This window comes from Melospiza melodia, chromosome 4 (assembly GCF_035770615.1).
Source record: "Melospiza melodia melodia isolate bMelMel2 chromosome 4, bMelMel2.pri, whole genome shotgun sequence".
NCBI lineage: Eukaryota > Metazoa > Chordata > Aves > Passeriformes > Passerellidae > Melospiza > Melospiza melodia.
In genome coordinates, this window is record NC_086197.1 from 95,881,070 (window position 1) to 95,893,553 (window position 12,484).

Consider the following 12,484-nt stretch of genomic DNA (forward strand, 5'->3'; position numbering starts at 1 on the left):
TGTGTCAGGTAACCCAGTCTGTTCCATACTTTGTAGTTAGTGGTGGTGAGGGTCACAGCATGGCTGGGGAAGAGGAGTGGGTCTCTGGTCTCCAGCAGTGAGGTTACAGGGGAATTGGATTTTTTCCTGTTCAATTACTCTGCCTTTTAAAGTTTGGATGCTTCACTTCTAGACTTAGGACAAAACCTTTGTTTCACAAGTGTAAGCAAACAAAACCCAAACTACAAACAAAAGGAGCTCTCTTTGGCCTAGAAAATTGATCACTATCATTAACTGATAAACCAGCAGTGCCCATGAGGTCCAAACAATGAGTTTAGACCTGGTAAAAACAGGGGAAAAGGATCATGGGCTGGGTTGCTCTGGATACTGCAGTGTTTGTGGTGGAAGAGCTGCCATGCATGTGCTGGTTGCCCACCTGAGAAATCTATGGAAACATGCATATTTGTGTTTTTATTTTCCTCTATTCTTCACCTCACCTTTGGAGTCAGGCTGCTGCCACGCCCAGAGAGCTCACTGAAATCTTTGTTCCATGGCATTCTGCACACTGGTGGCATCCAGAGGAGACACAGGTCCAGCCAAGGTGCCAGGTAGCAAACAAGGAATTGCTGGGAGGAGCACAGTGGCCCCAGAGGTTCTTGCTGGCTGAGGGTGCCCAGAAACCCTCTTGATTTTAGGTAAACCCTGCAGTAATGCCATAATCAGTCTAGGGAGGAATTAAATTCACTGAGCCTGCAGGTTGCCATGCATAAAAGCATGAATAAAAGCATAGATATTTTTTCCCCACGAATTTCATTGCTTTCTGAGGTTATAGGGGTCTTAATATTTGTCTCTTTTGAAAAATAACTCACATTTAATATGGGCTGTAGCTTTCCATGGGTCTGGTAGCTTCTCTCTCAAGCAAAAGAAATCATCTCTCTCTTGGTTAGGATCAATATGAAATAAGATTAATGCCCAATAAGATCAGGTTATGAATTTTGATCAAACCAGCATCTTTCTCTTACACTGCTATAATTTATAAATGTTGTAGGTAATTACACTTACTAAGGTAAAATAAAAATTAAAATTTATGAATTTGTACTCTGCTCCCAGCAATAGAGAGATTAGAAATCAGTGTTAAATTTACTTGACATGAATACTGGATCAGTATTCCCAGTGGGGTGAATTCTGAATTATCCTGAACGTTGTCAGCATTTCATTATACCAAGCTCGCTACAAGGCAGTGAGAACAGATATCAGGAATGATTTCACAATCAGACTTTTATAAAAAAAGGAAGGAAGAAAGAAAAACCTACCAAAAACATTTTAATATTAAACTTGTTTCTTTTTCTTGAGTTTGTATCTCCTGAAAATATGAATCATTCAGGCAGTTTGGGTTGTGCTCTGGGCTGTAACACTGCACAGCCCAGCCCCAGTTCTGGCATGTTTAATTAGTGCTCCCTGTGTTTGTATGAGCCTCTGGCCTTGAGGTGCAGCAGGGGAACAGGTTCTGTGTCCTTGTAAAGGGACATCCAGGGACATTGTAATATGGCATTCCCCTCCATGCAGAGCCACAGTCCTCATGAACACTCCCTGAGGAGAAAAAGGCTCTCATGCTCATGTCCCGCAGTGTTTTGATCTTCTGAAGCTGCTCACTCTTGATGTAAAGCTTTTGCCACAAGTTGCCTTCCTGGTTTAGTCACATCCACCCATGAGCATCTCTGCCTGGCTTGGAGGACTGAAACCCTGAGCCAGTTGGTGTTTTTAGGGTTACCTGTGTGAAATCAGGGACTTAGGAGGCTGTAACCTGAATTCTACATTTCCATTTGCAAATTCAAGGCAAAAGGACTCACAGCTTAAGAAAAAAAAATGGTGAAGTGGCTTTGCATGAAAAAATAAAAAAAAGGAGGAATTGAAGTTCATAGGCTTCTTCTTAACCTGGAAAAGACTCAGCATTGTCTGGAGCCCCTCCCTGTTCCTATTTTCATAACAGAAGAAATGAAATAAGGCACAGTCTTGCCAAGTGATTTGTCAAGGTTCATAAGGGAGAATAACAAATTAAGAACTGCTACTCAGTCTTCTAAGTCCCAGCTTAGTGATTTCTTCCTGAGATTTCAATTTTTCAGGAGTCTTTCAGGCTCTTCTCTAGTTAGGATGTGATTAAAAATGTATTTCTGTAGTCTCTAAAGGGGAGAAATTGGAGATGGATTCATATTCTGAAATTCCACTCCAAGCATCATAAACTCAGTAGCGTTGGTACAATTATATTATGGCAGTTGCATGTACACACTGTATTATTTCTAATTCATTTGAGCTCCCTTCCTTGGGATAAATGGCAATTACACTGCCTCTCTGGCTGTCAGCAGTACATGGCCCCACTGTCACTGTGTCTGCTGAGCAGTTATTTTAGGCTCTGTTTGCTCCAGAGGTTACACATTTGTTTTCTTCACAAAAATACACCCAACGTGGCTTGTCCATTATAACATCCCCCTGTGCCTCCTCCTCTGCTGAGCAACACAGGAGAGGCTGAGCAGAAGGAATTGGATTTCTGGCTTGCACACCCTGATTTTGAGAGCTCTGGGGACATGTGGGGAGGAGAGGGCAAGAGTGAGACAGGAGTGCCCATGGTGCCCTGTGAACAGAGGCTGGGCAGAGTTACAGAACAAAGCAGGGATTTATCCAAAGCATCTCCTCCATGGCAGCACCTTGGGCAGCACCAGAGCCCAGCCAGGGCTGCACCCAAGATGAACCAAAACGGCCCCAAAATGCACGGCCGGGCACGGGCTCTGTCCCTGGGATCAGTTCTGCTCCATTTGCACCTTGCAGTTCATTGTCCCATTCCAGCTTTAGCCCAGCCAGTCCCACCCTGCTTGTTTTTCTCTCTCCAGCCCACGGGGTTTGTGCTCCTGGGCTGAGATTTGGGTCATTTGTCCTTGGTGCCCAGCTGGAGCAGGAATTGTTTTGTCTCCCTGCTCTGTGCACAGAGCTCAGCAACACTGAATGTGAAGCTCAGACCCACACACTAAAGCAGCACAGAATCTGAAAAATAGAAAAGCTAAACCTGAGGCATCAGCCAGGTCTCTGCTGAGGTTGAAAGGGACACAAGGGTCCCTCCTGCTACCCAGGTAGCTTAGACTCCCAAAAGCCTCCTGTGGCAGTGTGTGACTGAGTGATGGCTGTTCTCACATTCCCATCATCCTTTCTCACTGCCTCTGCTCCTCACGAGATGTGTTTCTATTTAAAGAATTAATCACCGCTCTATTGTCTTGTCTCATGTTGTTATCTCACCCTGCAGTGGCTTCAGGGCTGGAGTGTCAGTGGCAGATCCCAAGGTGCAGGAAGGAGAGCAGGATTTCTCTGGCTGAGGTCTCCAGCTCAGCTCTAAAGGGGAGGTGGGACAGCAGAGCCCAGCTCCTGAGACATCCTCATTGTATTGTAAGCTTAGCAGGATTGAGTTCTTGCTTCTTCAGGTAAATTAGTGAGTGTAATACAGCTTTGGTCTAATTAAATGTAGCCCTTTTTGGCTGAGTAAAACCAGACAACCTCACCCAGGCTGTCTTTGGTGACCAGGTGGTGAAAAATGCCTCTTCAGCCCCTGCTCAGGTGAAACACTGCAAAAATAAGGAGGTCAGACAGATATTGAGGAGAGGTTGTGCTCACCATTAGCTGATTTGCAGTGGTAAAAGGCATCTTTCCTCTGCTGTGCCTCCCTGCTGTCTCTGCAGGGCAGGTAAAGCACATTACTTTACTTCCCCAGCTTCAAGGACACACCTTTTGGCAGTGCAGACAGCTGGCTCGGTGCCTCCAGCTGAAAAGTGGAACAGGATTTGCTTAGTCATTTCTTCCACAATATGAGACTGATTCTTCTTGCTTGGAAAATGAAAAATGCCCTTTTTTTCAGTGGGAATTATATCAGACTCCTAAAGTGCATCTTAGTAGAAAAATCTATGGAAGCAATGGGTTGCATGAAAACCAGCCTGGAACACATAAAGTACAGAATGAGGAAGGGAGAATTTATACTTAATGTTGTTTCTCTAACTTGGTTTGGAACTGGTCAGGAAGCTTGCTCTTTTTTTCCTTTTTTTTCTTCTTTCTCTTGGGAACTGGGGGAAAAAGAAATTACAGTGTTTTTAAGCAGACAGAACTGCAACAATAGTGAATAGTGTCATCAGTGACTGCCAAAAAAACTGCCCCAATTATTTGTCACTCAAGCATAAATTTCCCACTGAATTTCAGATTGATGGCAATTAGTAAACAGAAAATCTCACTGGCAGTTACCAAACAGGAAAGAAAAAGAGCACTGCGTGTCAGACCACTTTCTTCCATCACACTCCTTATCCATGTTTTCTAATTTCATCCCTGATTTAAGCCCACAGCAGGTTTTTATATGTTGGCTAACGTGTACTTCAATGTTTTACAGATATATTTCCTGTAAGCTGCTAACTAAAAATCACATCTGGCCTTTTTTAGGTCCTCAGTCAGCTGGTGAGAAGCCTGGAGTACAACTGGTCATGTCCTATGAAAACACCTGCCTGACAATAATGCTGAAACACATGAGGAACCTCGTGAGTATTTTTACCAGAATGTGTAACCAGTAAGTCCTTGCATTTGCAGAGCACTGTGAAAACATTAATCTTCAAGCAGCCTTTCTGGGATAACTAATTTCAGCTCAAAGCAATGATAGTGCCGTTCTGTCACGATCTAACAATTGGTTTTTCCCTTTGAGCTCACTCAGTATGGTTGCAGGTGTGAGACAGATATAGGAGCTGGGTTTCCTTAATGGCTGGTAATGGCCTTTTCCAAGAGAACCAATTTTGATTCTGTTTTGGCTCTCTCAGCTGGCACATTTTGATAGCAGTCACACATAAGGCACGGTGCAGCAGCAGCAGGACTTTTTGCAGCATGTCAGCCTGGCACTGGGTATTGATTATGCAGACATTTCCTTCCAGTCCAGGCTGGCTGTCTGTGAGGAGGGAAGAGCTGAGCAGAGCTGTGTTTGAAGGAGCAGTGTCGTTTGGAGGCACGATGCTCAGCTTTGTAGCACTGTCAGGAGGCTGGGAGGGAAATGTTGAGGGTTCCTGGAGCCAGGCTGCAGCAGGGGAAGCTGGCAGGGCTCCTGCAGCACAAGGCAGGTGGAATTGGCTGCTGAGGGCGGCTTCAGAGGTGGAGCTGGGGCTGTGTGTGAAGTGTGATCTCTCACTGGGGAGCGTGGGGTGCTCCATCATGAATTCCCTGCCTGGATGTGCCCTTGGATTCCCGTGGCTCATGTCTCAAGCAATGGCTGTGGCAAGGGAGCCTTTATTTGTCTGGCTATTATTGGCTGTTGTGGGCTCTCAGTGCACACCCTGTGCCACCTCCATCCCAAACTGGGATGCAGTCCCTTTTCCTCAATGGGGCCAAGCTGAGGGGCTTGTGTGGGCACCAGCCAGCAATAAAATGAGGCTGATGGTTTAATTAGCGGTATGTGGCACACGAGGCTTACACAGCTCTGACTGTTCTCTGCTGGCCACCCTGGCTTCTCATTTGCAATTCAAGCATCTCCATTCTGGTCTATAACATTCAATACATCTCTGTCCTGAGATTTTTTTTCTATGTCCTGTGTGCCACTTTGACAGGTGAGATCAGCCTCTGCTGACAGGTCCAATTTATACAAACTTTATCTTCAGGATGTAGCAAAAGACCTTCTTTATTTTTTTTCTGTTGAGCTTTTTAAATCTAAGTGACTTTGATAAGCTTCTCATAAAGTTCTAATTGGTGGGAGGGGCATATTTAAGTGATTGCCATTCTGATGATATACTTGGGACTTCAAGCAGGTGATGTGGAGATGCACACAAACAATTTGCAGGTGTTGGAATTAGTCTTCCTTTCTCCTTGCTTCCATCACTCTAAGTGTGTAGGCTCCTAACTGTGTTCTTAGGCAGTTCCAGCCATTTAATTAAATTAAATTACAGCGCAGATAGCTCTGTAGTGCAAACATAAAATCCAGGGCTCAGTTCACTTCATTATGGAAAGGGATAGTACAACTTGAAGTTACTGTGTTTCTTTTGAAATAGGTAATTTAAATCAGGTAATTTAAATCAAACCCATTTTAGTGGGTTGGAAGAGAAGTGGTAGGAGTCCTGTTCAGCAAGGCTAACAATGATTCATGACTCCAGAATAAGGTCATTGATATAGCAGCCAAACTTAGGCAATCATGGTTTTAAATTCTGGGCTTCCAATTCCTTCCTTCCACCTGGCCATCCATCCCTTGTCATCTGATCTGAAATACGAAATTGTGCTTCAGGGTCCTGTGATACTGCACTGCCTTCAGACCAGGAACTTCTAATAGGAAGGTTCTTTATCCCATTAGTGATCTTCTCAGCTTCCCAGCCTTATAAATCAATCTTTCTAATGTGCTCTCTTTTCTTTTTCCTTCTCTTTCCTCTTCTTTTTTTTTTTTTTTTTTTTTGGTTGAGCTGAACAGGGATTTTAAAAGTATGCCAAGATCATATCTTATTCAAGACATGTTAAAGCTATTTCAGGTATAGTCAGTCTTTTGCAGAGTCTCACTAATTATATTTTAGTGGTTCATCTGTGCAGAGATTACTTTGCTATCTTGTTTTATTTCATAATTTATAGTAAATAATTTTTGTTCTGCTCTTCCCTATTTAATTTATCTCTTTAAAGAGATTTTATGATGTGTTCAGATGCGAAAATAATTGTAGTGGGCCAAATTAATCCCAAATGGAGCTTCACAGAACTGACAGGAATTGTGATAGAGACTTTTGATCCATGGAAATAAATTTGATTTAGTGTTTGTGTGAGTTTATTTCTAGGAGTTTTAATAGGAGACCTAGATCCTGCTGTGCAAATCCTATATTGATATACAATGCAAAGAGGCTCCCTAAGGAGCTGGTATTTTTATAGCCACTCTCAGGTGTCACACAGGTTCTTTAGAGGAGGAAGCCAGAGGTCTGCAGTGCCATAACTTTGCAGGAATTTCTCCTGAAGGAAATTTGCCCATTCACATGGGGTGTGATGGAGGCAAAATGCAGCAGCAGTGGAGAGAGCCCTGGTGTGAGGAGTGGTTAATGTGGGTGCCTGCATGGGCCCCTGGGATCTGAGGCATCCACAGAGCCAGATTTGCTGCAGATGCACAACTCTCATCTCTGATGCAGCTTCAGAGTGTCCTCTGCCTCCCCACTGCAACATTTCAGTCATGGGTAAAACAAGCCAGTCCTGCTTGAAGAAAACTCTATCAGAATTTCTGCAGAGACAAAGAGCAGAGAGCAGCCTTATGGATTTTGTGCCTGGAAAGGGCCATTAATCTAATCTAACCTTCTGCGAAGAAAAAGCTGCGTTTTTTTACCAAGGAAAAACTTGCAGCCAAGGAAACTGTTTGAACACAGAGATGGTAAGGCTGGTTGGCAATGTTTGCCTACAGTTTTAAGGCTGTGGGTGCACAATGAAGACAAGTTCTGTTAAACAGATATTTATAAGGTACTAAAAATGTTTCAGTCTCAATATTTGCCTCAGGAATTCAGTTTCATTTGAATCCTGAGATTCTGTAAGTCAGGTGGCTCAGAATCCTGAGATTCTGTAAGCTCACTGCTTCTACTTAGGATTTGAATGGCATCACCATGATTGCTGAGGCAAATAACTTTAAATTCAGTTTTCAAATATACAAAAGCCATGATGCCAAAAAATGCAATTTTCCAATCTATTACATAACCTGAATTCAGCTTATTTGGGCATTGCTCCTCTCAAGTGCAGACAGTGCCACACTGGGCACTTTCTGGACTACACTCAATATTGCCTTAATAAAGTGAGGCTGGGGGAGAGGCAAACATTTGTGTAGGGGTGAAAACCTTGGAGGCCTGGAGAGTTTGCCTCTGGAGTCAGGGAGGATGTGGCAGGTGGAGGGGTGAGACAGGGCAGGCTTATTCCATCAGGACAATAGCACAGTACCTGGCAAAGTGCATTAAGTGGTCTCAGGAGCGATATAAAGGAGCCCCAGGGGAGGTTTGCTTTGGCCTCTGAAAGGATTTGTTACCTTAGGACAAGAATAGTGCAATTGTGGCAGCACAATACCCAGCCAAAGAGCAGCAGGCAGGAACAGGATCACAGGGGGAATGCTGCTCTACCTCAGAAATGTAGGCTTGTGCAAATGTGGAGATGGATTTATTGAAATACATGTCGATTTTGAACTTGTAGCGTTCAAGTGCAGTTCTGTTCCCTTTTATTAAGCAGCACAGAGAATGGGAGATATCCAGAGCCCACCAGGTCTCACACAGGGCTGGCTGTGGGCTGGTTTAGTTCCACACAGCCAGAAACAGCCAGGCTACCTAATGGTGGGCTTGCCCACTCAAAAAAAAACCCAGAGGCAGCAGGAACAGCCACTGCTGACACCCAGAAAAGGTTTCTAACACACCTCCTTGCCTGCTTCATGGAGAAGCAAAGGGAGCAGTGGCTCAGCACTGGCTCAGGAGGAAGCCTGCCTTTGCCACTGATTTCATTGCCATGGCTTCCGGCGTGCCCTGTTTTCAAAGATAAGCAGCTAAACTTCCAATCCTCTCTGCTAAACATTTTTTGCCCATTACTTCTCGTGGACAGAGTAACTCCTCAGGGGTAGAGGGGAGGAGAAACAAAGCCAAGTCATCCTGAATCTCCTGCCAGTAAATGGAAAATGTTACTAGAATTCAGGAAAGCGTGCGTGGGCGATGAATTCAGAACCAATTTTACGGGGGAAAAATTTGCTGGAAGAAAAAATAAACTCCTACAGTTCTTTGCAAAAGTACTTCCAGCTTTCCTTTTATAAAAGCTCTGAAGCTGTCATGTAGCACTCCTGGTGATTAATGATTCTGGGATAGCTGATATGTGGGTGACAAATTAGCAATCAGCTTTAGGCTTACACAGACATCCAGCCTCTTTCCACTGTGTGTACAAATTGCTTCCAAAAATGTTTGTGAGATGCAGTGGTTGAAATGTTTTGGGGAAAAAAGGTGGGAGCCAGTTGCTGGAGTCGTGAATGCTGAGAATTTTAGATTTTCTGTGCTGACTCTGATTCCCAGAAGAGCCCTGCATTTGGTCTGAGGCTGTGAAGAAGCTTCCAAAATTGATTGATAGCACTGGGATTATGGGTGTGGAGTTGGTTAGAAGAGTGTGATATCACAGGGTGGGAAACTTAGAGTTTGAGGTTTTAGAATATAGTAATATATATGAAGCAAGATGGAGGTTTTAGGGTGGAGACAGGTTGTTCTTTACCACCTTCTTCACCCTTTTCTTCATGGCTTTGGGCAGTGTTTTGTAACTGGACAGAAAAGTCTGTAGTGGAGGCTTTGAGTAATTAGTTATTGGGCTAAAAGTGAAAATAATTTAGGTGCCATTTCTTAATTGGATAGTTTAGCCTTAAAAGACCTTGTAACAAGAGATTGTTGGCCATTTTGTGCCTTGCTAATGAAAGGCTGCAGAACTCCCTGCTGTAAGACTGTAAAATTGATAAGAAATAACAAACACCTGAGCCTTAATGCAAACCATTGTCTCAAGTGCCTTCAATCCTGACCTCGAGAGAGTCAGGAAAAGAAGCCAAAAACAAAAAGGCTGCCAAAAAAGCAGCCAATCTTTGCCAAATCCAAAGGGATGAGGTCCAAGCCTGCAGCAGAGGGCTGTGGGGATGTTCCCACCTGCAGCACAGGTGGATGCTCTGCTGCCTTTGCTGGGTTTTCTCTCAGCTTGAGCTGGGGAAGGGTCGGGGATCTTTGTTCAGTCTTAGTTGGTTCCCATCATTCCTCTCACTAACTTTTGCACTTTATGGCTATCATTATATAGATTTAAATGGAAAATATTTACTGCCTGCCAGTAACACAGTACCTGGCAGTGCCTGGCAGTGAAAGAAAAGGCTGCATTATCCTTTCAGAATATTGTGAATGTGTACTGCTTTCCTTACTGCAGCCAACAGGGATTGGAATGGAGGTGCACAGGTAGGCAAGGCAGGGATGGAAAACAAGTGGAACAAAAATGACTTTGAGCTGAATAAAGTTATCCAGAGAGTGTCAGTGACAGAATTAAATCAGCAGCTTGGCTGATGGAGGGAGGTAACATTCAGATGAAGTTCTCCTTAGTCTGGCACAGGAAAACAAAATAAAAAGCCATGGGAAGAAAGCTCTTGTGCTAACTTTAGCTTATAAAGAATTTGGATTTAATTTTATATTCATATAAAATTATTTTAAAGTGGAAGGAAACTAGCAGAGATAAGCTATGTTCTCCTTGAGACTGAAAATTAGCTGAACACCTCTAAACAAAGGGTACTACAACTCAGCAGTACTTTAAATTGGAAAGAGATGAGGTCTGTTCTTGTGGCACAGGGATTACTGTTGGATTCAAACATATTTGTTTTGAAAGGTGTTTGACAAATATGTTGTACAGAAAGTTCTGTTATTATTTCTTGTTAAACCCTTTAATCTGTCACAGTCACAGTACTGCCTCAGCTCTAAATTCTAACTGCTCATTTTTAAGTAAGTAATTCCCTACATAGTTGATATGTGTTGAATAAGGGAAAAAAAATCAAAAACAAAACAACAGTGAGTTCTGTTTAATATTATCAGTGATCTGGGAGATGAAGGTGAACAAAAATTAGATTTGCCACTGGTTGCAAATGAAGAAAACATTAAAAATAATAGTGCAGACAGAGCAAGATCAAGAGAATAAAAGTAATTTCCAGAACCCTACAAGCAGCTTGGACAAATGAAAAATATTTCCTCGGGGAGGGAGAGATCTATATCCCACAGTAATGTGAAGATAAAACAAGGCCACAGTGAGACATGAGGCTGCTACAAGAGATGCCAATGAGAAAGGCCAGATCCTGGTGTCATGGGGCAGAAATGAAGCAGTTCATCTTTATAAGGGTTTGAGGGTAAACTGTTTCTCTCAGGATGTTTTTTTAACTAGAATACAGGTTCAAAGAACAGCTCTCAGTAGGGCTGCTGGGGAGTGATTGATTCTTCAGGGGTGATTTATTGTTACTAAAACTTAGTTAAGAACAGACTAACAAGGACACGAGTCAATTGTGCAAATATTTAAGGGAGAAGACAGGAAGGTTCAGGAGGAATTATTTAGAACATTGAGCAGGAGCATAAGTAGAAGTAATGAGAGCTAATTAAGGAGCAGAAATTGCAAGCCTCATATAATGAAATGCTTTCTTACACAGGGAGATGGCATGCTGCAGAATAATTGAAAGAAAAGTGCAGGGAGATTGTACAGTTGGAGAAATTAAAGATAGGCATATACAGACTTTAGTAACTAATTAAGAAATTGAGAAGAAAAACAGTGCAGAATGAAGGCACGGATCACAATCTCACTGTTTCTTTACATATTTTATATTCACTTACTCTCTGGGCCCAGGCAAGGAGAGAAAAGAATTTGTATGTGGCAAAAAGATAGGAACAGAACAATAGCCTTTGCTTGTGTTTCTTTTCTCAGAGGCTAATTTCCTTTCATGCCCTCTAACAGGCAGCAGTGCTCTTAATCCTGACTGATTTCAAAAGGAAAGTGAAATGGGGATTTGTCTTTAGCATTTGTTCTCCTTTGTACTTTATTCAAAAGAAGAAATTCTGGGATCTATGTTTCTAAGGGTCAAAACAAGATCATTCTTATCTCAGCCAGTGTCACAGACTCTGTGACTGAATATTCATCTGAAAATTAAGTGTTCCAAGCACAGCAGTAATACAGGGTTGAAAGCAATGGAATTTAGTTTCTATATGGGCTTGGTGGTAATTCTGAGATAAAAGGTTCAGAGACTTGTTCATGAAATCTGCTCTCTGCATTCTACACCCTACACCAACATTGCTTATCCACAGGATAATACAGTTTTAAAGCATACCTGACCCTTGATTTCTCTCATCTATTAAAAAACAAACAAACAAACAAACAAACAAACAAACAAAAAACCAATAAAAATAGTCTTAAAATAGTAATGCAACATGCAGTTCAGAAATCTAGAACATGCTACTTTTTCTTTCAGAAAAAAAACAACTTCTGTGTGATTCTCTCTCAGATTTTTTACTGGGAGTTGTACATTTATTCCATACATTCCCACTTCTGCTTTATATTCTGTTTTTAAGCCTTGGTAACTTTTTTATGCCCACATGGTGCCACATGGAGCACACAGCAATGGAGTCCCAAATATCAGTGAAGGGTCAGAAGTTTGTCAGACTCAGGAGCTGGAGTTGAGCTCTGAGTGGTTGGGTACAGCCACAACCCATTCTGTGATGTCTTTTTCTTTGTTGCTTGTTCAGAAACAGAAATAAGCACATGCAAAGTTGTGCCATTTCTTGCTGAAGTGAAATTCTAGTCCTACTTGCCTGCTGTCAATGGTCTCTACAAGGCAGGATCCTGTTTTGTGATAGTTACAAAGTGTGGTTGTGCAGATTCTTCCCCATTTCATTTGGGATTGTGTCTGTCCTTATCTCCTTTAGATCATCAGGATAATGAAATATTTTTTTTCATTGGGGCATCATAGATAAATCTCAGA

The 12,484-nt window shown here is 42.6% G+C and overlaps 1 protein-coding gene across 2 annotated transcripts in view; it reads left to right on the forward strand.

Moving 5' to 3' along the window:
- Window positions 1-12,484, forward strand: part of PIK3C2G (phosphatidylinositol-4-phosphate 3-kinase catalytic subunit type 2 gamma) — a 190,691-nt gene that overhangs the window by 164,128 nt on the left and 14,079 nt on the right. For both annotated transcript variants that reach the window (XM_063155658.1, XM_063155659.1), the window contains one exon: window positions 4,447-4,541. In XM_063155658.1, coding sequence (XP_063011728.1) covers window positions 4,447-4,541 — 95 coding nt within the window. The remainder of the gene's footprint in view (window positions 1-4,446; window positions 4,542-12,484) is intronic.